Source organism: Penicillium bovifimosum (assembly GCF_028826915.1).
Source record: "Penicillium bovifimosum strain IBT 22155 chromosome Unknown utg000005l_segment0_segment0, whole genome shotgun sequence".
In the NCBI taxonomy this organism is placed as follows: Eukaryota; Fungi; Ascomycota; class Eurotiomycetes; order Eurotiales; family Aspergillaceae; genus Penicillium; species Penicillium bovifimosum.
In genome coordinates this window covers 2,595,385-2,616,229 of record NW_026622714.1, presented here as the reverse complement: position 1 = coordinate 2,616,229, position 20,845 = coordinate 2,595,385, and the positions used below count along the sequence as shown (strand labels likewise).

General features: G+C 51.1%; 9 protein-coding genes across 9 annotated transcripts; 6 read left to right on the top strand and 3 right to left on the bottom strand.

The window, feature by feature from the left end:
• Positions 1–93: 93 nt before the first annotated feature.
• Positions 94–2,940, top strand: N7515_006171 (uncharacterized protein; the record flags this gene model as incomplete). The annotated part of the gene is made up of 2 exons (XM_056666915.1): positions 94–360; positions 436–2,940. 2 exons carry the CDS (start codon positions 94–96, stop codon positions 2,938–2,940), a joined length of 2,772 nt encoding a protein of 923 aa, XP_056520511.1.
• Positions 2,941–3,324: 384 nt separating this feature from the next.
• N7515_006170 (uncharacterized protein) lies at positions 3,325–4,740 on the top strand (the record flags this gene model as incomplete). Its single annotated transcript, XM_056666914.1, has 1 exon — positions 3,325–4,740. One exon carries the CDS (start codon positions 3,325–3,327, stop codon positions 4,738–4,740), a length of 1,416 nt encoding a protein of 471 aa, XP_056520510.1.
• Positions 4,741–5,451: 711 nt separating this feature from the next.
• On the bottom strand, positions 5,452–8,257 carry N7515_006169 (uncharacterized protein; the record flags this gene model as incomplete). The annotated part of the gene is made up of 3 exons (XM_056666913.1): positions 5,452–7,994; positions 8,062–8,145; positions 8,209–8,257. 3 exons carry the CDS (start codon positions 8,255–8,257, stop codon positions 5,452–5,454), a joined length of 2,676 nt encoding a protein of 891 aa, XP_056520509.1.
• Positions 8,258–9,270: 1,013 nt separating this feature from the next.
• Positions 9,271–11,300, bottom strand: N7515_006168 (putative MFS transporter; the record flags this gene model as incomplete). Its single annotated transcript, XM_056666912.1, has 7 exons — positions 9,271–9,341; positions 9,402–9,569; positions 9,624–10,032; positions 10,081–10,533; positions 10,592–10,981; positions 11,056–11,192; positions 11,258–11,300. The coding sequence occupies 7 exons, from the start codon at positions 11,298–11,300 to the stop codon at positions 9,271–9,273; spliced, it is 1,671 nt and encodes a 556-aa protein (XP_056520508.1).
• A 1,114-nt stretch (positions 11,301–12,414) lies between these two features.
• On the top strand, positions 12,415–13,014 carry N7515_006167 (nuclear transcription factor Y subunit beta; the record flags this gene model as incomplete). Its single annotated transcript, XM_056666911.1, has 1 exon — positions 12,415–13,014. One exon carries the CDS (start codon positions 12,415–12,417, stop codon positions 13,012–13,014), a length of 600 nt encoding a protein of 199 aa, XP_056520507.1.
• A 558-nt stretch (positions 13,015–13,572) lies between these two features.
• N7515_006166 (CFEM domain-containing protein) lies at positions 13,573–14,288 on the top strand (the record flags this gene model as incomplete). The annotated part of the gene is made up of 3 exons (XM_056666910.1): positions 13,573–13,656; positions 13,728–13,857; positions 13,957–14,288. The coding sequence occupies 3 exons, from the start codon at positions 13,573–13,575 to the stop codon at positions 14,286–14,288; spliced, it is 546 nt and encodes a 181-aa protein (XP_056520506.1).
• Positions 14,289–14,530: 242 nt separating this feature from the next.
• Positions 14,531–15,630, bottom strand: N7515_006165 (uncharacterized protein; the record flags this gene model as incomplete). The annotated part of the gene is made up of 4 exons (XM_056666909.1): positions 14,531–14,602; positions 14,677–15,099; positions 15,200–15,486; positions 15,597–15,630. 4 exons carry the CDS (start codon positions 15,628–15,630, stop codon positions 14,531–14,533), a joined length of 816 nt encoding a protein of 271 aa, XP_056520505.1.
• Positions 15,592–17,023, top strand: cdc43 (protein geranylgeranyltransferase type I subunit CDC43; the record flags this gene model as incomplete). The annotated part of the gene is made up of 4 exons (XM_056666908.1): positions 15,592–16,188; positions 16,250–16,295; positions 16,344–16,678; positions 16,727–17,023. The coding sequence occupies 4 exons, from the start codon at positions 15,592–15,594 to the stop codon at positions 17,021–17,023; spliced, it is 1,275 nt and encodes a 424-aa protein (XP_056520504.1).
• A 769-nt stretch (positions 17,024–17,792) lies between these two features.
• On the top strand, positions 17,793–20,675 carry N7515_006163 (non-specific serine/threonine protein kinase; the record flags this gene model as incomplete). The annotated part of the gene is made up of 5 exons (XM_056666907.1): positions 17,793–17,843; positions 17,919–17,947; positions 18,002–18,119; positions 18,170–18,317; positions 18,376–20,675. 5 exons carry the CDS (start codon positions 17,793–17,795, stop codon positions 20,673–20,675), a joined length of 2,646 nt encoding a protein of 881 aa, XP_056520503.1.
• Between the last annotated feature and the right edge of the window lie 170 nt (positions 20,676–20,845).

Genomic DNA, 20,845 nt, shown 5'->3' with positions numbered 1-20,845 from the left:
ATGACCCATGGGGCATATAAGGACAGACTAAACCCCGACATGGAGTTGTAATTCCGTCCTGGAGTGAGCTTGCCAAGTTGAAACACCTACACGATGACCTCTGAGCCAAAAGGAATTAGCGACCCCAGCCCCATCTCTGTCAGAGAGATCTGGGAAAAAACCATAGTTCGATTTCAGCAACGAACAGGCGAAAGGCTCGATGGCGTCTCTCGGGGGCCTCAGGATTTGCGACAACTTCTTGACGCTCATTATGCCACCCGTGAAGATAGCAAAGATGTTGCGAAGGCTAAGGAGGTGGGATTTCAGATAGTTAGCTGCATCCAGCTCCTAGGCGGTATCGTGTCCGAAGGTGCGTCAATGGTAAGTGGTGATCAGCTTGGATAAACATGTCCCAACACGTGGAATTACGTGAGTTTCTAATCTTTTGTCTCCCAGGTCTTCGCACCTGCAGGACTATGTTTCAATGCTCTTTCCTTTCTGCTGGAAATTCCCAAAAAAGTCCATGGTTTTCATAGCGAGATCGACGCCGTCTTTTCAGAGGTCGGACCGGCCTTGGCCCAGTTTCGGATCTACGAGCGGATGGACGAAAGCGCGCAGATTGACGAGTCTCTGCGGCTGTCTATCGACCAGGTGATGACGAGTTTTGTGGACCTTTGCGCCGATTGCATCAATATTCATAACGAGGGCCGCTGGAAGAGCTTCAAGCGCAATACCAAACGTATCCTCTTGGACGACGGGTCGGTTCAGGGCGATTTGGCGCACTTTAAGAAACTCACGCACGACCAGCTGAATCTCCAAGCGACCCTGACCCTGGAGGCTGCAGTGGAAACAGGCCAGCATGTTCGATTCATGAAGGAAACCACCCTTGAGGTCAATGCGAATACAAAGGCCATCAAAAGCGACGTATCAGGGCTCGTGGAAGCAGAGCACAAGCGCAAAGTGGATGATGAGCGGAAGAGAATTCTGGCTACCATCAGAGCAAAGCTTGGACAGAAAGAGGACGAGATAGCTGCGATCCATGACGCCCGTGATAGAATGTGGAAGCGCGCCCTGAAAAATAGCGGGAAATGGTTGAACCAACTTGATGAATATAATCATTGGATGGATAGAAACAGTGATGCAGATTTTCTCCTCATGCTGACCGGTGAACCTGGAACAGGCAAATCCTTCCTGGTCTCTGCGATTGCCCAGGAGATCAGATCTGCAAATATAGGGACCACAGCCGAGCGCAGTTTAATCGGATATTATCACTTCTCCATGGTTGATAGAATGGACAGAGACAACGACAGGCAACAGTTGGAGACAGCGATAAAGTCAATATGCGTCCAGCTCGCTGAGCAGGATTTGGTCTACGCGAGACGTGTTTCTAGTGCATTGAATGACATCGGAAGGAGTGAGAAGTACTTCAGAGATGCGAGTTGCGCAGACCTCTGGGCTACGTTGGGAGTCGGAATGCCATCCAAGAACACGACGCATTACATCCTTCTTGACTCTTTTGGCACGCTCAGTACTGGAGACCGGGAGCGACTTCTGAGGGCGATCCAACCAAGCGATGAAGGCAGGTCCAGCCATGTCAGATTGCTTGTCAGCGGCGAAGCAGGGGCATTCCAGAAGGTCCAGTTCCTCCCTTCTCGGACGCGGACCATCGATATCACAAAGTACAATGGGGGCGACATCAAAACATTCATCGCGGAGGAGCTAAAGGGCGCGGCTCTCTTCCAAGGAGCAGACGAAGACTCGCGGCGACGCAGAAGAATGGTTGAGGAAAGGCTCCTGACGCGCTCCAACCATTCCTATGCAACGATCCAGCAAGACCTCCGCAAAGTTAAGGTGATCATTGCCTCAGGCGGCACCGAAGAAGAGCTGAACCAGACGTTGCATGAGTCGGATACGGATCCACGGGAGCTCGTGCGGTCAGATCTCAAAACAATGGAGGCAATGCTCAAGCCCCGAGAGATCGATGAGATAAATGAAATCCTAATCTGGGCTGTGGCTGCAGGATCGTTCATAACCCTGGAGGAACTGGCAGCGGCCCTGTTCCTCCGCTTTAATACTGTATCGCTGCAGCCACTTGATCAAAAGATCACCGGAAAATACTCGAAAATCTTCACCTTGATATCGCCCATCAACGGGAAGTCCCTTGCATTAAAAGAGCATGTGGAGGACTGCGTGGTTGTTCAGCGTGACCGGCCTCGGAATTCACCAGATGACCCGAAGATAACGGCTACGATCAGCATCACCAACGGAGACCTCCAGATGGTTCAGCGTTTCTTCTGGGACCTGAATCAATATTCATTCCTTGGTGGATTTGCGTTCGCCCGGATGTCCGAGCAGGCAAACACAGTTCAACGGAAGATCCACGTGTACAAAGCTGACGCTCACCTAGAGATTGTCAAGAGGGCCTTTGCCTTCTTCCTCAAACCAGTTGTCGGTGAAAGAGGCAAGGCAATCGGGTGGTATTTGATGATCAGTCTCTCAAGCCATCTGGAAGTCCTGTCTGAGGTGGCCGGATTAGACGAACTCCTGCCCGCAGATAAGCATTTCATTGGGTCGCATGTCTATAGTATGTTCACTGACGGGGATTTGATTGAGCGAAACTGGGAACTATTTCGATGGGGAGCAAGACGGTACTGTGATATTGTCCATCTCGAAACCTACTGGAGGTGGCTGGATGACCCCGTGGCAATCGCTACTCTTGGACCTCGCGACAAACGATGGCTGGCAGAGTTGAAGAGAGACAAAGATCCCAACTCGGGGTTATTGGCTCCAGTAATGACCATGGTCGCCCGGAAGTGGCTGCGGGAAACCGAGGGTGACGCTGTCGACGCCTACACCTGGATCGAGGCATTTCTATCCTTGGTAAGCACCCGTTGGACAAAATCCCTAAGCACTCCGTTTTCTAGTACTTATATATCCTTGAGTGCAGGGCAACAAATCTGAACATCACGATCGGACTCTTGTAGCCGAGGAAACGCGGATGTTGGATGAAAGCAACGTGCAGATTACCATTAACGAAAATGACTCCAGGCGCGAAAGAGTTGCGAAAGCCGAGCATTGGTGCAGGAAGACTCTGGGGACCACCGACTCAGACTACATATGGCACGTCCGGTTGGGCGCCACCTATGCCGTGTATGATGAACAGTTTGCTGCAAGACAGCACTATGAGAAGGTACGAACGTCACACATCCTACGCAGAATAGACCGTTATCTAACAAGACACGATAGGCTGCGGCAATTCTCCAAGCTCAAGAGCCCTTGATCAAAGAGCAGCTGCGAGATGTCTTTAAATCTCTAGGAAATCTGGCGACAGGCACAACAATTGCCATGAGGTATTGGGAAGAAGCTTCCAAGTTAGACGGAGACGATGTGGACATTCTTTATGGAAGGCTCCAGCAATATGTTGCCAGTAAACAGGAGGACGAAGCGCGATCAATCATCCAGAAGGCTCTTACCAAGAAGCTTCCCGGCAAAGACTCAACCATGGTGGTGGCATTGCTGGCGACCGCCGTGAGTAATGGTGATGAAAGTCACATGCTGTCCGTTTTCAAGGCAGTCTTCTCTCTGGTCTTCTCCGACCCGGAATTGTGGGCAACCTTTCAAGACGGGATGGAGGCGGCGATTGAAACCGCAAGAAAAGCGGGCAAAATCAATGAGCTTTCAAATTTGCTGCTGCTCCAGGGCAGCGCTGAGTACTATCTCCGCAGAGACTCAATTGAGATGTCAGCCACTGCCACACGTCATTTGCGAGAGTGCTTGGAGCTAATTCACGACTGGGATGAAGTCGCTTCAAGAGGCGAGGAGCGCCTATTCGTCAAACAAAGTGCCGTTGCCCGTCTCAGTATACTGTACCTTGAGACTGCCATGCAATCGAATGGAGAAGAGTCAGAGATAGCCGCCGAGAGATTGCGGCAGCTCCACGAGGATGACCACGCCGCAAATGATGCGAGGTCGACTCTTGCATCACTGTACATGTCCAAGGGACAGAAGGGCATGGCCCGTGGTCTCTTTCGCGCCGACATGGTCGAAGCATTCAACATCCTGGTTGACAGCGATGTCCAGAACGATGGAGACGGGTTCACTATGCTGCGTACCCTGTTATGCCACACTGGTGATTATGAGAATGCACAGCGAGCCGCATTGCTTTATTCCAAGATGCGGTTCAATACCACGATACTTAAAGAGCTTCTTGCCGAAGAAGAGCCCTCAATCACCGCAGACCTCCTCATGAAGTACGAAAATTACCAAAGAAATCCAAAGGCATGTCGACCAGAAGATCGACCCTGGTACGATCTCCAGTATGTCTGGGCAGAGGTGAGCAGACTTGCAACTGAATTGGAAGCGGTGGATAGCCAGCGGGCCATCAAGTATCGCAAGATAGAACAGATTTTTACAAAGCATGAGAGATCCCACTGGTGGGGATTTTCCTGCACAAACTGTGATCTACCCTGGGATAATGACAATGGCTTGCATGCGTGCAAGTATTGCTACAATGTTGGTTTGTGCGACGCTTGCTGGAGCAAACTGCAATTCAGCGAAGCAGGTCGAGCCTTTGTTTGCAGCGGAACACATGACTGGTACGAGTTACCGCCATGTACGATGGAGCAGTATTTATATGCATGTAAAGATATAGTCGTCATGAAGACTGACGATGGGGGCCAGGAGGCGGTCTCTGCTTCCAAGTGGTTGGGGATGTTGTGCGAAGAATGGGGGCTGTCCAAGACTGACTGGGGTTTTGAGTAGCAAGCAGGCAATTAAACACATTGAATAAATAACCGCGAGCTAAGTAACAGACAAAAACAGAAGCTCCAACGGCTCTTCTCAACGAGAACATGAAATTCGTAAGTATGCACCCAAAGCAGGAAGCATGGCTCAACAACGTTCCCTACTGCGGCACCTTCACCATCTGGCAATAACGGACTCTCGACTCAAGAGCAGCAGGATGGAATGTCTAACTCATCCAGTCTATACCGTCCGGAGCAAAGATGATAGAATATATACCCCGGGGCAGAAGCTGCCTTTTGCCGAAACTAGGTGCCGAAGTACTTTGGAGATGGAAGCCCGTAACTCATCAAAGTGCTTCTGCAAAGTGCTTGATATGCTGTCTTTCTCTGGAGATAGACGTCAAACGGGCGTCAAGGGGACGGACCTTAATGGCTTACCCGTGAAACAGCCCGAGCTGGCGTCGCACCTAGGTAGTCACCTAGATGATGTGGAACTTGGAGTGAAAAGTCAGTGCAGCGATAATTTCATTATTCGATATGTAGGAAGCACCTGAAGCTAGAGGTAGCTAGCAATTAGAGAGAAGCCATATCCAACTCCGTATATCCTCCTAATATCCGATTCCACCAACAAGCGCCAGTTAGATCGCCTGTAAATCCCCCCAAAATGAAAAACAATACATCGAAAGTCAAGGATTCAAATAGACATACATATCAACGTTCGAGAGTTTGATCACAGATCCTCAGAGAACCTCGATTCTCTTTTTGTGTTCATGGTCTCACCAAGATTCGGCGGCAATGGAAGGCCCTGGTCGGCGGCACTCTCTCGCAGACTATTCTTATCAGTCCCAGCGGTATCCTTGGAGAACGATGGAACCGTCGAGTTGCGACGCGAGTCACCATTTGGCATATCCTCATCGGAGCTACGGGAGACAGTCCTGAGGAATGTCTTGCGGAAACGGTCCCTTTTCCTGCCGTTGCCATTTTGCTTCGCAGACTCTTGGACAGACTCTCCAGCATTGTCATGGTTGACGTCTAAGTCATTGCTGTAGTAGCTCGACGACCGATTGTGTGTCTGGGTAGGCCCGTTGCTTTCCAAAGGGTGCGAGCTCAGCGCTGCGCTGCGGGATTCATCGCGGTTGAGGGCAGCTCCGCCTTGGAAGGCAGGTTCGCTGTCTGAGCTGTAGTCCGGGCCAGGCTGATGAGGATAGACAGGGACCGGACCACTGGAGCGGCGAACGAGACGATCACGGAACCAGGTTTTGAGCTTCGAGTCCGCGCGCGGGCTTGTCACAGGCGGCGTGAAATAACGCACGGGTGTAGGCCCTGAATCTATGATGGATTCTCGTTGTTCTACCTGTGGATCAGTCTGTCTTCGGGTGGGCCGGCGTGGGATTGCTGCAGGTACGTTGTCTTCCACGGGCTTTGGGGTTTCAACTTCTGGGGCTGAGACAACGGCTGCAACTGGAGTCTCGGTATTCGCCGCTTCTGGGGCTGAGACAGCGGCTGCAACTGGGGTCTCGGTATTCGCCGTCTCCGCTTGGGGAGACTCCTCTATAGACTCCTCTTTGGACGCCTCCTCTGGAATTGTATCTCTCGATACATCATTGTCCGTGGCAGTGGCCGTGGCCTGGTCCTCCGTAGGTTCCTGAGCAACGGGCAAGGCTGATTGAGTTGTATCAGCCTCAGATTTATCCGCGCGATCTCGTTTGCCCTTCTTCGCCCACAAGAAAAGCTTCGGGAGCTTGCTCTCGGATTTGCGTTCACGCTTGCCTGTGCCTAGTTCATGAGTCAAATGTTCTCCGTGAAAGAAGAGATAGGGCAACCAACCTTTGCTTTCTTGCTTTTCCAATTCTCGCACCTCAGCTTCGCGTTGACGCTCCACATCAGCACGTCTTTGCTGCTCCTCCGCATCCAGGCGAGCCTCAAGCTCCTGGGCCCTCCGTAGTTCGGCGTTCTCTGTGATCTCATCGAGGGAAGGCTGAAGCCGCTCGCGCGCGATAGCGTCGACGTCGGCCATGTCCATATACTTCTGGCCGCCAATATTGACTCGATTACCCTGTGTGCTGGCTGTTTCGAGACTCTCTGCTTCCCGTCGCACGCGCTCCCGGGCAACTTCATCCCACTGGCTCTGCACGGAAGGTGGAGCGCGGCCGGTGTCCGCGTATACTCGGGCTTCCATGTCTTGGATCGTCTGGTCCACATTCCGGCGGGCAGCCTGCATGAGTAATTCGCGATCCCTCGTCCGTTTCGAATCAACTTGGTCCATCTTGGTTCGGAGACTAGTCATTTGGCTCCGGATCTGCCGTGACTGCTCCGCATCAATCTGGGAACCATCTGCATCGCTCGATGTTCTTTTGCGGCGGCCGACCAAGCGCAACCGCTGCGGCTGCGGCTGAGGTGCGGTGCCATAGTATTGCTGGTATTCAACGTTCTCATCCTGCATACGCGCGAGCTTCTCGTTGGCTCGCTTCTGTGCTGCCTCTTGCAGCGCGATCGCACGCCGGACGGCAGATCCATCCGCAGCGGAGACTGTCTTGCGGTATCCCAGCTGACTCTGGCCGTGTTGAGCTGCGAGAATGGCGGGGTCTACTCCACTAGGAGTAGGCGGTGTTTCATTTCCCGTGACTTTGTACATGTCTTTTGCCATTGAGATTGCTGCGGCGCGCATCGAGTTCCTGTTGTTTTGTTCTTCGACTTCACTTTGAATGGGTGGTGTTGAGGTATACATCTTCGCGTTAGTATGAAGAGTGTGTTGGATTCTGCTTGCTTCCATCGCAGGGTCCAAGTGGTCAAGGGGACCCTCTTCTTCCACGCGACCATATCGCGACGCCCCTGCGGCTGAACGAGCATGTGGTGAAATGGGGGCAACCCCTGCATCACTAGGTGCCGAGTCGGCTCTCTTTCGCGAAGAAGTGTAAGCGCCTGTCGCGGCCATGAGTGCCTTGTCCTGCGGGTTGCCGCCAACAGCGGTGTGGTGAAAGCGATCGACAGAACTACGACGGCTCTCGAGGTTGGCAGCTTCAGCCTGGCCTACCGACGCTCTCTGTTCGCGAACGGCGATCTTGGCAGCTCCAAGCCCCTCTGCGCTGTACTGGCTGGTGGGTTGGGGTATCTGAGGCGGAGTAAAGTCCTTCACACGTAATGCCGCCTTCTCAGCAGCTGGTTGCCTATTCGGGGGCCGCCATATTTCAACGGGCTTGTGATTTGCGTGTGCGAGGGCGGACGCTGCGGAGGCGTGGCTGAGGCTTGGGGTACCGCCGACCGCGCGTGGGTCTATTGCAGACACCTTGTCAGCCGTGGGTTCCATTTCCAGGTGCATCCTTGAAAGATAAATACTCACTGAAATACTGCGTATTGTTTGCAGGTGGGTTTGAAATAGAGGTCTTGCGTTCAGGGTGCGTAACGTAGAGGGCAGCTGTCGCAGCTGTTTGGTGCACGTGAGGTTAGCCCATTCTAGTGTGAGATTGTTAAATGACGATCATCTTACCATCATCTGCTAGCCGGGATCGACCCGCAGGCAACTGCGCAGTTGCCATTGTTCAAAATAAGTGTGTCCTTAGATGAAAGATAAGATATTTTGTTCAAAAAGAAAGGTAGGGAAAGAGCAGAGTGAAATTTAGAGAGAGATGGAATGGAAGTCCGGAAAGCTTCTTTCATCCCCGTGACGTCGACTGTAACGGAAGATCGGCGTTTGGAAAGCCATTGCATCATCGTTTTAGGGTTGATTTAGGTTGTAAAAAAACTGGAGTTCATCCAGAGCTTATCCAGAGCTATTGAGAGCTCAAAGTGGAGATCAAGAAAAAGATAGTCCGCATTTGATCAGCGGAGCTTCTCCATCTTCTTCGGTGACGTGGAGACTCGCAGGGAACCCTGATCGACGCGCTGATCCTCCACATTCTGATCTTCTTCTCTTCACAACTTTATATGCTTAAATCCAGATATCCAGATCATCGCTAGATATCGGCATTACGGCTTGGATGATCTTAAAGTGGACTCGTTTGGCACATATTTTTAGAGTCTTTGGATGTAGGTGACTTTGGGCTCTGCCTTCTCAATATCTACATTGTGCTATGTCATATGAAGTATTGTAACAAGTAGCCGGGTCGAAGTCTGTAGATGGAGATGGGCCATATGGCAGTGATATGACGATAACACTGCTCACTAGAGTAGCGATCAGCTCGTGGGGCCCAAAATAGGTTACATCGAAGAAGTACCCGTGGCCCCGTACTATCGCCAATCCGTCTCAACGCTCCGAATCACCGCCTTCTCACCCCGACTCGGACACAAAAAAATTCGCCAGCACCCAGGCTTGGTCGGGATGATTGTGTTTGTCTTTTTGCAAGCTTCGCCCTTGTAAAAGTCCCACGTCTTTGCCTTCTAGAAAAGAGAGTGCTTGGTGGCAGAAGCAGGTTTCCTGCGTTTGGTCTCGGGAACGTGTGCCATGCATAAAGACCCATAAGTACATGCTTGCGCTATATCTCATGTCCTATAATTTGCCCGATATAGGTCCATCTCTGAGCTGATGGGATAGTCCGACATTATTAGTAGATTAACGGAGATGAAGCATCTCGAGGATATCATGACGCGCAAAGAAAGAGCGGTTCCATTTCCCGAAAACATCTATAACCGGTTAGTCTTGAGGAGAGAAACCACCAACTCATGTAGACCTAGCACACTTACACATGGGAATACTCAACAGGCAGATTCCCACTTGGATGCTACCAATTATAACCATGGTATGCTTAATGCCTCCATGGGCAAACCAGTCATAGGCGTAGAAGGTCAGGACAAAGCTGAACATGTTCTTGAAAATTATCATGCACGTAAAAGCCTCGATGGCCATCTCTCCTAGTATCGTCAGCAATCACATCAATCCACAGGCAAGCCTGGTAAGTTACATACGATGGGCATCGACAATATAGAGAGATCCCGCAACCGCCCCCATAACCATGCCGACGATCAGGAATGCGAAGAAGACGTCCGGCAATAGCCAGCCATAGCGGACAACATCATTCGCGGTCCACCCGAAACCATATAATCCGATGCCGCAGAAGATAAGCTGCGGTATCACCAGTAATATACGGAACTCAGGCTCATATCTGCCATGGTTGAATCGGATCATCAATCTGGTCATGAATTCGGTGAAGAGACCAGACAGAACGAGACCCACAATAGAACCAATGAAGGCGCCTGTGTAAAGGTATCCGGTCTTGTCTTCCTGAAACCACATGGGAGGTCCGAGGAACACAATTGCCAGAACGACACCAACGAATACCGCCCAGCCAATCACAACACCTTGGATCAAGCAGCCCTGTGCAAGGATCAGTGTCTGAAACTAGATTCGATTTGTTTTGCTTACCCAAAGGATTCCGGGATGCAGAAACAAAGGAAAAGGACGGAGAAGCAGCTTGAAGAAGCTCTCGTCTGTCTTCCTTCCATTGAAGAGCCTGAGCGTTTTAGCAAAAGAGTCCTTCTCGGGGATTATTGTCGCGGCTTGAGTGGTCCTCGAAGGTCCACTCAACCTTGGGTTTGATGTCAGCTCCTTAGTCTCTTCATTAGAAGCTCCACTGAGCGAGGACTCTTCGCGGCCACTGGTACTCTTAAAATCCGTGTTCAAGTGATCAGCGCGCCGGAAAGCAGTTTCAGGCACAAAGAAAAACATAAACGGCAGTGAAGCGCCTAGGAATATTGCCACAAAGTAGAAAGACCATTGCCATCCCATAGACTTGGTGACCTTGCCAACAATGACAGGAGTGAGAAAGGCTGCGCCGAATAGAGCAACATTAGACACAGCCATACGCTTGCCTCGTTCCTTTGTTTTCGTCAACCTCGTGAGATTTTACGATTGGAAAGAAAGCCATGGAACTTACATGGACAAAATACAGATCTCCTACACAGGCATTCACCAACCCCTCGAACGGTGCCAATGCAACACCCTGGAAAATACGCGACCACAAAAGACTATTCACGTTCTTGCCACTGACGCCCGACCAGATGCAACTGATAATCATCAAGACATGTCCGATCAGGAACAGATGGCGTTTACCCCAGACTCGAGCGGTTGGTACAATGAAAATACCCGCTACGCCGACACCGCACAGGTGATAGCCGGTCAACAATGCGGCTGCCGTGTATGTTATTTCCTCATAGTCTGCAATGGTGGCAGTGTTCGCGGCTAGAATGGAGCTCAGGGCGGTACATAGGATGGTCACGAAGGAGAGAATTGCGAGGATTACATCGCGTCGCCATAAAGGCCAGTTCTGATGGAGCCGGTTTGGTCAGCTCCTAGCTTGTAGGAAATGGGGTGCTTGGTATGATTCTTCGGAAGACATACCAACGGATCGTTCGGGTCATCGCTTGGTTGTGGGACAAGGATAATGGGCTGATTTCCCGACCAGTCGCATTTGAGGCCTGATGTATTGGGAAGCCGGTCGTTCACATTGTTGTCCTGCTCGTATATATCGGATGTGCCTGAGTGAAATGATGAGCAAGGTTAGATCTATCATCTGACGAGAGCAAAGGGCTGATAGTTGTACCTGGGACATGCGTGGACTTCGTATCCAGGACTCCAAGGCCCATGACTGCAACCAGTTAGTAATGACAAGTTGGGGCCCCGGGGGTTGAAGACGATGTAGGGTCAAGAGGGGTCTTCGCAGTTCATAGCAAAATAAACTTTGGCCATCCAAATCTTGTATTGGAAGGTACCTTATTCTGGTAATCCTTGCAAGGTCAGGAACGAATATAAGTCTACAAGTAATGGAGCTTGTCTCCCTTCGCTTCCACTGACAATTCAGGTCTCAAATCTGAGACGAAACCTGGACAAGACAAATCCCGCACACAGTTGGGTCAACATGTAACTTGAGAAGGTGTTCTGCAGTGTCCCCATTTAACGTCGTTGGGAAGTTATTGTAGTATGACAGCCGAATATTGTCCTCGGTACTGTGTGACGCTTGTTTTACAGCTGTCTTACAGCCAACCTGAAATTACCTGTCATAAATATTTGCAGACTTGCAGTTCAGCAGATACGTCGATGTACTACCTGAATGCGGGGAAGTTGAGCCACTGAGAATCCGGCAACCTAGTGGTTCCTGAGGTATGACTATGGGCGCTTAGGCCGAGGTATCACATTGAGGCTTGAGGATTTGAGTGGACGCTCAGGCCGCCGATGTGCATACATATAGCAGGTATTCTGCAGCTCAGACGGAAAATCGGAAATATTCAATAGGGTGACGAGAGTGGCTCCAGGATTCTCGTGGTGTAAACAGGGCACCAACTTATCTTGTGCGCAGGTCCAGGAACAAACAACCTTGTGCTTTGTCGCGCCGCCCTAACTGATTCCTTGGCAAGTTCGGCCTAAGGCGCCAAGAGTATGCAAACTCTACAAATCTCTGAGGACCATCCACTCAACACGTGACTAAATACGTCATGTGATAAGCAATGTCACATCGTCTTCACTGACGTCCTGAGCTAGATAACACTTTATAAAGCACATAACTGTCAAAGCAACTATTTCAGTGTGGTCGCGTTATCCACCAGAGTCCATATCTCGATCTGCAGAGCTCTATCCCGCACTGTTGGGCAACATTCCGCCACCGAACCGACGCTCCACCACGGCTCCTACGAAGCTCACACGCGAAGCAAAAGCATTGACGCCAAACCAAATCCACTACTCCGTACCAACCCACACATAACCATGTCATCAGCCTCCCCTTCAAAAGACCCCGAACTCGACCACGAGGTGCAATCAGGAGAAGAGCAAGAACAGGCAGACAAAGACCAGCAGGATGTGCACGGGCACCAAGGCGAGTTCGAGGTGAAGGAGCAGGACCGATGGCTCCCAATTGCCAACGTGGCACGGATCATGAAGCTAGCGCTGCCAGACAACGCAAAAATCGCTAAAGAAGCAAAAGAGTGCTTGCAGGAATGCGTGAGCGAGTTCATCTCATTTATCACCAGTGAAGCCTCGGAGAAATGCCAGCAAGAGAAACGCAAGACAGTCAATGGCGAAGATATCTTGTTTGCGATGACGTCGCTTGGTTTTGAGAACTACGCTGAAGCTCTCAAGATCTATTTGTCCAAGTACCGTGAAACCCAGTCTGCCCGTGGTGACAACCAAAGACCCCCCAGCGCGAGCTACACGGCTGGTGGGCCTGGTGGAGCCGGATTGGCCCAGACTGAAGGCGCAAATCAGATGTTGAATCCCGATCTTGAGCATGGGCAAGATGCTGCTGCCTATGGCTATCCACCCATGACCGGCCAGTCTCACAATGGTGCTGGTGGTGAATCATACTAAGTCATCTATGATGGGTATGGCTGGAGGACGACAGCTACTCTCGAGAGAAGGCGCATGTTGTGAATGGATATCGCAGACAGTATAGATACAGTGAGAGGAAGAGACTGGGCGTCTGTGGTCTCGCATTTTTGTTTTCCTTTGTTTTCTCGCGCTGGTGTCTCGGCTGCTTTGTTGAGTAGGCCTGATAGAAGGCAGTCAAGGCGTGGTCAAATACCCCCTATGTATGATGATACCTTGGAGTTCTAAATTTTAATTGAATATCTTCCAAAATACGCTAAATCTAATTTTGTGGAGACCCGCCCGTACAGCCAAAAAGGGAAGATTGCGGGGAAATAAATACACAGTACAGGGTGAGTGATTGGAAGCGACGACTGGGAGACAATTGACCCTGGTCACCCTGGTATCAGCGTATTTTTGATCTGTCTATGGAAGGTACCTTCCGTATTACCCACGACCGGCATCATGGCCGGACAAACAAACCTACGTCTCACATAAATATAAGCTTCCTCTCCCTGCTGCAACTTACCTACTTCAACCATCCGCCTCACATCTGCAAACATGAAGTTCATCGTCATTACCGTTCTGGCAGCTCTGCTGACCACTGCTGCTGCTCAAGGCCTGGGTGATCTACCCGGTTGCTCGGTATGTACACTCATTTCCAACACAGAAGGCTGTCCCACAGTTCACGCATACTAACCAAACCTGATACCTAGAAATTCTGCGCTACAGGTGCAATTCCCAAGGACTGCGGCCTTGATATCAAGTGCATTTGCGAAGCCAAGTCCTTCCTCACTGAAGTCACTTGCTGCGTCGCTCATGAGTGCTCCAAGGAAGACCAGGAGAGTATGTGATACCCAGCTCCACCCTTAGGCGAATATGCAAATGGGCACAATCAGCATACAATAACCATATACCGAGCTAACGTATCTTTTCTCAATGCAGCTACCATCAAGGCCGCCAAGTCCATCTGTGCCCGTGGAGGCGTGACCGATCTGCCCGAGGAAGTGGTCTGCCCGAACTCAAACTCCAGCACTGGCTCCGGTTCCAGCTCGACCGAGACTACCACCAAGACCGGCACCGTGACTGCTGCGACTAAGACTGACGGTTCGACTACTGTCACGGGCACCCACACTGGCACCACGACCTCCACCGGTACCTTGCTCGTTTCGACCTCTACTGTTGGCGCGACTAGCACTGCCATGGCTGCAATGCCCCACAAGGACTCTCTCGTGGCTGCTGCGGGCGCTGCGGCGGCGTTTGCCATGCTGATCTAAAGCATGAGCTGGGCCATTTGAAGGAGACATTTTTAGCGCCGCTGAGATGTCTTCATGATGAGGAAATGAATGAGAATACGGAAACTGGATATCGAAACTCTAATGCGCTGCATCAATTGTAGTTACCATACTCTTGATTGATTAGGTACACAGGATGCGTGAATGCAAAAATTCTAATGCCAAAGTGGAATATTTATGTTAACACACTAGTAGAAAGGTATATAGAGGCCACGGTCGAAGGCTCAAAGGTTGCGTGTATCTTCCAGCAACTTGGTCAGGCGTTCCTGGCGTTCCTCGCGGAGAGTAGCGAAATTCTGTAGCGCAGTGTATTAGCATGACGATCTCCCAGAAAAGATTCGAACGAGTCGATAAGGCCGTAATCGCTTACCCAGAACCAGAACATCATCTCAAAGAAAGCATAGCTGAAAACCACGCGGTTCTTGAGGCGATCCAAACCTCCAATCGCGACAGCGCTGGTATAAGACGAGACCAGGTGTGCACCCCTCGTCTGATAAATGAAGAATGCAATTCCAGCATATACAGCGAAGCGACACGCGGCAACTCCAATCCACACGCTCCAGTAAACAGTCAAGGACTTAGTGATATATTCGGGCAAGCGCTCGAGAACCTGGAGGTCCTCCGCGGGGAGATTGCCGTTTCGCAGGGGCCGAATGTAGGGCAATGCTTCGTCAAGGGCTTCGTGGAATGGGATGTTGGACAGCAGGACGAGGTCAATGACGGCCTCGACGAAGAGGAGGATGGCACAGAAAGTGAAAGGGGATTGTTGCGGGCTTGACAGGGATGGGAAATCCTGCAGCGGGACGTTAGCGAATAATTCGACTCTAGGTTGGTTCAATGCCAAATTGCCAGAGAGACTGGACTTCAATTTGGGATGTTGGTGCGGGACGTACAATCTTCAGGGCTTCGCCCATCATAAAGACTAAGTCACAGTCGGTGATCACCTCGGGGTTCTTGACTAGGTAGCCGGCGATCACGATCAGGAACACGGCATGTGCCTGGATGAGGGTCTTGGATGATATGAGAACCATTTTGATGCAGTAATGGCTCGATGGTTGTTGATGAGAAGAAGCCAAGCCAGGCGGAAACTTGGAGAATTGGTCCGAGTGCTTTTTTTTGGCCGCCAGGGCATGTGGGGAAAAAACAGCTCCGGTCGAGATTACCCCCCACCAACACAACGCTGTGACGATTGGATCTGACTTACGAGTTGATGCTGGTTCGAATTGTATTACCACTGGGAATGAAAGCTAGTTCCTATTAGTATCTCGACCGAGCATCCTACGCAATGACCGACCCAGATCCATCCTTCAATACTGAGCGCCATGTCAAATACTACCTCCGATGCCTGAAGACCTTCCTGCCCTCCGCCTACACTTCAAATGATTCCAATCGCATGCTTCTGGCCTACCTGACCCTCTCTGGATTGGACGTGCTCGGCGTCTTGCAAAGCAAAACCACACCGGAAGAGAGACAAGGCTACATTGACTGGCTCTACCACTGCCAGGTGCCCTCGGGCGGATTCCGCGGCTTCCCAGGCACAGATTTTGGCCCAGAGAAGCGAAACAAGGATAATGAAATCTGGGATCCGGCTAATGTGCCGGCAACGTTCTTTGCGCTGGTCAACTTGCTGGTCCTCGGAGACGACCTATCCCGTGTAAAACGGCGAGAATGTCTTGAATGGCTTCCTACCGCCCAGCGTGCGGATGGAAGCTTCGGTGAAATTGTCGGTCTTGGGGGGAATGTAGGGGGAGCTCGCGATTTGCGGTATTGCTGTTGTGCTGCGGGCATACGGTACATCCTCCGCGGGCGAAACGCGACTGGGCTTGAGGGCGTACCGGATATTAATGTGTCGGGCTTGGTTACTTTTATTGAGGCGTGCCAGGTATGTGGAGGCTTTCTAAGCCATCGTCTGCGGTTGGAATACTTACAGTCTGGCGCGACAGACGTACGATGGTGGCATGGCTGAGTCCCCCTTTTGTGAATCGCATAGTTCGTATTTCGCACTCTGCTCTACCCGAATCTCCTAACAATTTGCAGGTGGACATACATATTGCGCGATAAGTTCGTTGGACTTCTTGCGCCGCACATCCAATGATACGAAATCAGTGCCGCTGCTATCGGCAGGCTCTAGGCAGTTTGAGGCTTTGATTGCATGGTTAGCTTCAAGGCAGACAGCCGAGCTCGAGGAACCTGATGAGGAAGAGGATGACAAAGAGCCTGAGATGCCAGAGACAGGTTCTATCGCTGACAGAGTCCGCGGGCTGCCCAGTGTGCAATCACTGGAAGCCAACACAACATGCGCCGGCTTCAATGGCCGGTGCAATAAGTACGCAGATACATGTTATTCATTCTGGAATGGAGCAACACTGGTGGTAAGTGAACCCTGAAAAGTACTGAATGTCGACTAATGTGGATGCTAGATGTTGGATCACTACTACGTGGTCGACGAAGTTCGCAATCGTCGATATTTGCTTGAAAAAACCCAACATATTGTCGGTGGGTTTGGAAAGGGGCCCGGGGACCCTCCTGGTAAGGCTGAATCTGCTGCTGACAACAACAACATGTTGCTGACCGAAACTCTAGATCTTCTTCACTCGTACTTTGGCATGGTATCCTTGGCCTTCCAAGGTGAGGCGGGACTTAGCCCTGTCGATCCCACGATGGGCTCTAGTGAGCGCACAGTCCGACATCTTGAATCGCTGCCTTGGTGGCAATGAAGTATATAATACCATGCATATAATACCCATGCATAATACCGCGTATGACGATGGTTGTTCAGCCATTCTTTCAATTTGGCCTCAACGTGCATCAGCCAATTGGTGGAATTGACTAAATTAATTAGTGCCTTGGTGTACGTTTCCCACAAGGGATGTATCAGGTTGATGATTACATGTAGGCAGTAACAGCACAGAACCTCATACCTATTGGTTCGATCAATTTCATTTGATTTCAAGCAAGTTTCTTGAATTCCCGTAGAGAAACCATGCAAGAAACTATGAGAGAGTAGGTAAGAGGAAGAGGTGTGGATCATCAAATTTCCACAGTCCACAGTGAGTCCAGGGGGTTAATTTCCCGTAAGATGCATAAGGGATAGCATAGACATAAGATATCCAACTCCAAGTGAGAGTATATTGTATCCGTATAGATATATGGGTACTTCTTAAGAGACTTAAGTAGAGATACGAGAGTGACAGTTGAAAGAAAGGAAAAAGGGAGTTTCGAGTCCCGAGACTTCTCCACACGGTCCACGTTCCCGTTGACGTCTTGGAAATTTCCCCATGGCCCCATGCTTGTATGCGATTTTCCTTCCTCACTCTTCTCTATTCTTAGATTTCTATTCCCCCTTTCTAGAACATACACCAGTCTCCACACCCGGACATCCTTTCTCCACGCTCGTCTTTGAATGGCACCCGACACCAACCTCCCTCCCCCGGTCCCCAACATTTTGACGCGCAGAGATCTCCCAAGACCTGGCGATTATAACACATGCCGCCCCGAACAAGAGCGGGGGTTCAAAGCCAAAAACAGAAGGAGAAGGTGCGTCATGCGACACTCCCGTTACTTTCCTTGCGCGGAGTCTGGATATATGGGCTAACTCGGCTTCAACTACAGCTTGCGAACTCCTACAATGAACTACTCGAGTGAGTGGTCTCGCCCCCGATCTACACCTATAACGCTAATGCGGTACTTCACAGAGAGTTCTCCTCCAAGGATCTTCGAAGTGTAGGGAATTATACATTGGGGAGGCTTATTGGCAAGGGATCCTTCGGCAAGGTCTACCTCGCGTCGCACAAGCTCACCAATGGCTCGAAGGTAAGCGCCGAAAAAACATGGACTCAGAGGCAATACTGATCAGTCGCCAGGTGGTGCTGAAATCGTCAAGCAAAGAAGACAACAATCTCGCACGTGAGATACATCACCATCGCCAATTCCTTCATCCTCATATCGCACGACTATACGAAGTGGTGGTAACAGAGAACCTGGTTTGGCTGGTGTTAGAGTATTGTCCCGGTAAGTTGGCATGCGCTTCGCAGAGACGCGGGGATCAGTACTGACCGGCTGGTTATAGGCGACGAACTCTACAATTACCTTCTCCGACATGGCCCACTACCGGTGGAGAAAGTGAAGCGGATATTTACTCAATTGGTGGGAGCAGTTGCTTACGTCCACAGTAAATACTGTGTTCATCGTGACTTGAAATTGGAGAACATCTTGCTCGACAAAAACGAGAACGTGAAATTATGTGATTTTGGTTTCACGCGCGAATATGAGGGGAAGGCTAGCTACCTTCAGACATTCTGTGGGACGATATGCTACAGTGCACCCGAGATGCTCAAGGGGGAGAAATACGCGGGCGAGAAGGTGGATGTGTGGAGCTTGGGGATCATTCTCTACGCCCTTTTGGCAGGCGAACTGCCGTATGACGATGACGATGACCAAGTCACCAAGAAACGAATCTTGTCGGAGGAGCCGATTTACAACGAGAAGTTCACAGATGATGCCAAGGCTCTGATCAACCTACTGTTGTCCAAACGGCCATTGATTCGGCCCAGTCTGGACGAGATCCTGGCTCACCCTTTCCTTGCGGAGCATGCTCCAGAACAGCTTGCAATCTTGAAAATCCCCAGACCGTCGCCATTCACGACCCCATTGGAGAAGACTACCCTGCAGCGGATGAAAAGTGCTGGTGTCAATATCGACGAGGTGATTGAAAATGTTTTGGCTCAGCGATGCGATCCACTAGCTGGCTGGTGGGCTCTGTTGATTGAAAAGGAGCAACGGAAGGAAGCAAAGAGAGAGCGCAAGCGTCGTGAGCGCGACGCCGAGGCAAAGAATCTTCGTCGTCTGAGCGCTGCAAGCAGTCGTCTAGAGAAGCGATCGTCCGCGTTAATGGAGGTTGCAGAAGAAGGACAATCGAGCCCTGGTCTGCAGGATCGTGGGAGACGCGACAGACGGAGCTTGCCCTCTCAACTAGCAGTGCCAGAACTTCCTGCGCTCCCGGAACCGCTTCCTGTGTTCCCAGTTGATCGTACGACACCACCACTGCCGCTGGATAAGGATTCTATTCGGTCTCACAATTCAACACGACGCCGCCCAATTCCCCCACCAAAAGACAGGCGTAGATCACGACCCAGTATGCTGCATGTCAGCGCATCACAACCGGAGCTGACGCAGCATCATGGTCTCTTCCGCCGTCGCACTACTCGTCGCCATCATTATCCGATACTCAGCCAACTAGCATCTCTCAAACACTGGTTCGTAGAGTCTGCGAAGAGAGCTCGCTCTCCCCACGCCAAATCAACAAGCTCGCGCAAGTACCTCTCTGAAAAGTTGAGCCCAGCGAAGAGTCAGGATACTGGGAAGAAACCCGCACCCTTGTCATCTCCCGTTAGTGAGACTGCCGGTGAAGATGTCGCGACACCGACTCAGGTCAAACGAATCTCTAATGCTAGCAGCCTTGCTCCTAGCAGTGCCTCATACCCCCAAAATCGGCACTCCTACCCTCGCCAGCCGCGGGCACTAAACACGAGTCACACTAGTCACCGGAACTCACTTTCGCCATCACCAATTACACCGCGCGGATCCTATCGACGGTCATCAGTCGGGCTCCGAGGACGCAAATCAACATCCTCCTCGGTGTCCTCAATCCGTAGCATTCACCACACTCGCGCTCACTCCAAGGCCTCTTCGGTATCGTCCAACAGTGTAGATACTATCTCGACACCTACTGGCAGGGCCTCCAAGTCGCCCAATTCATCTATCAAAGTCCTGCCTACCACGCCAGGCGCTTCTTCCCGCTTCCCGAGCAATATCCGGCTGGTAAGAGGGCCAGGTGGAGCACCTCAAGACACCGGCCACCAAGCTGGTCAGATGTCCTCGTCTTTCAATGAAGCGGCGCCTGCACCTTTGCTCTATTCGCCCTCTTCAAGTCTGGTGTTCGCCAGGCGCAAGAGATCTCTATTCAAAGGCCCTATGATCCATACCTCCAACTTGATGGTTTCCGGCGGGGCCGTCAATTCCCCTTTGCCCAATCAGCCAAATGCCGGCGTTTCGGATATCGGGACGGGACGACCTGCTGCACGGAAGAGCCAAATCATCGAAGAAGAGGAAGATGATGCGGGCATCGAAGAAGAAATCGAAGAAGTCGACGAGTTCGACGACCTTGTCACTCCAGGTGAAGTCATTCCTGACGACCAGCCTAAAGGCGAGACTCCCAGAGCTTCAGTCGAGTCAGAGACAGGTCGTCCCTCGGACAAGACACCCTTTTCTCCTACTCCAAACATTGAAAGCAGTCCTCTTCGTCCTCCGCGCTCATCTTCTTTGCGCTCACCGACTGATACCACCCACAACATCGGCATGGCTGAATGATTGGCCATCCGACAGTGCTTTGCCCTCATTGCGCTCGGCCATTCGCTTTGTTCACATCCCCTTTTTATTTCTTAGACCATAGACCTTTTTATACCCCCACTGTTGTTTGCGATTTCCTTGGACTGTCCCTTGAATCCTTTGGGCCAATGCCCTTCTCTCAATCTGCTATT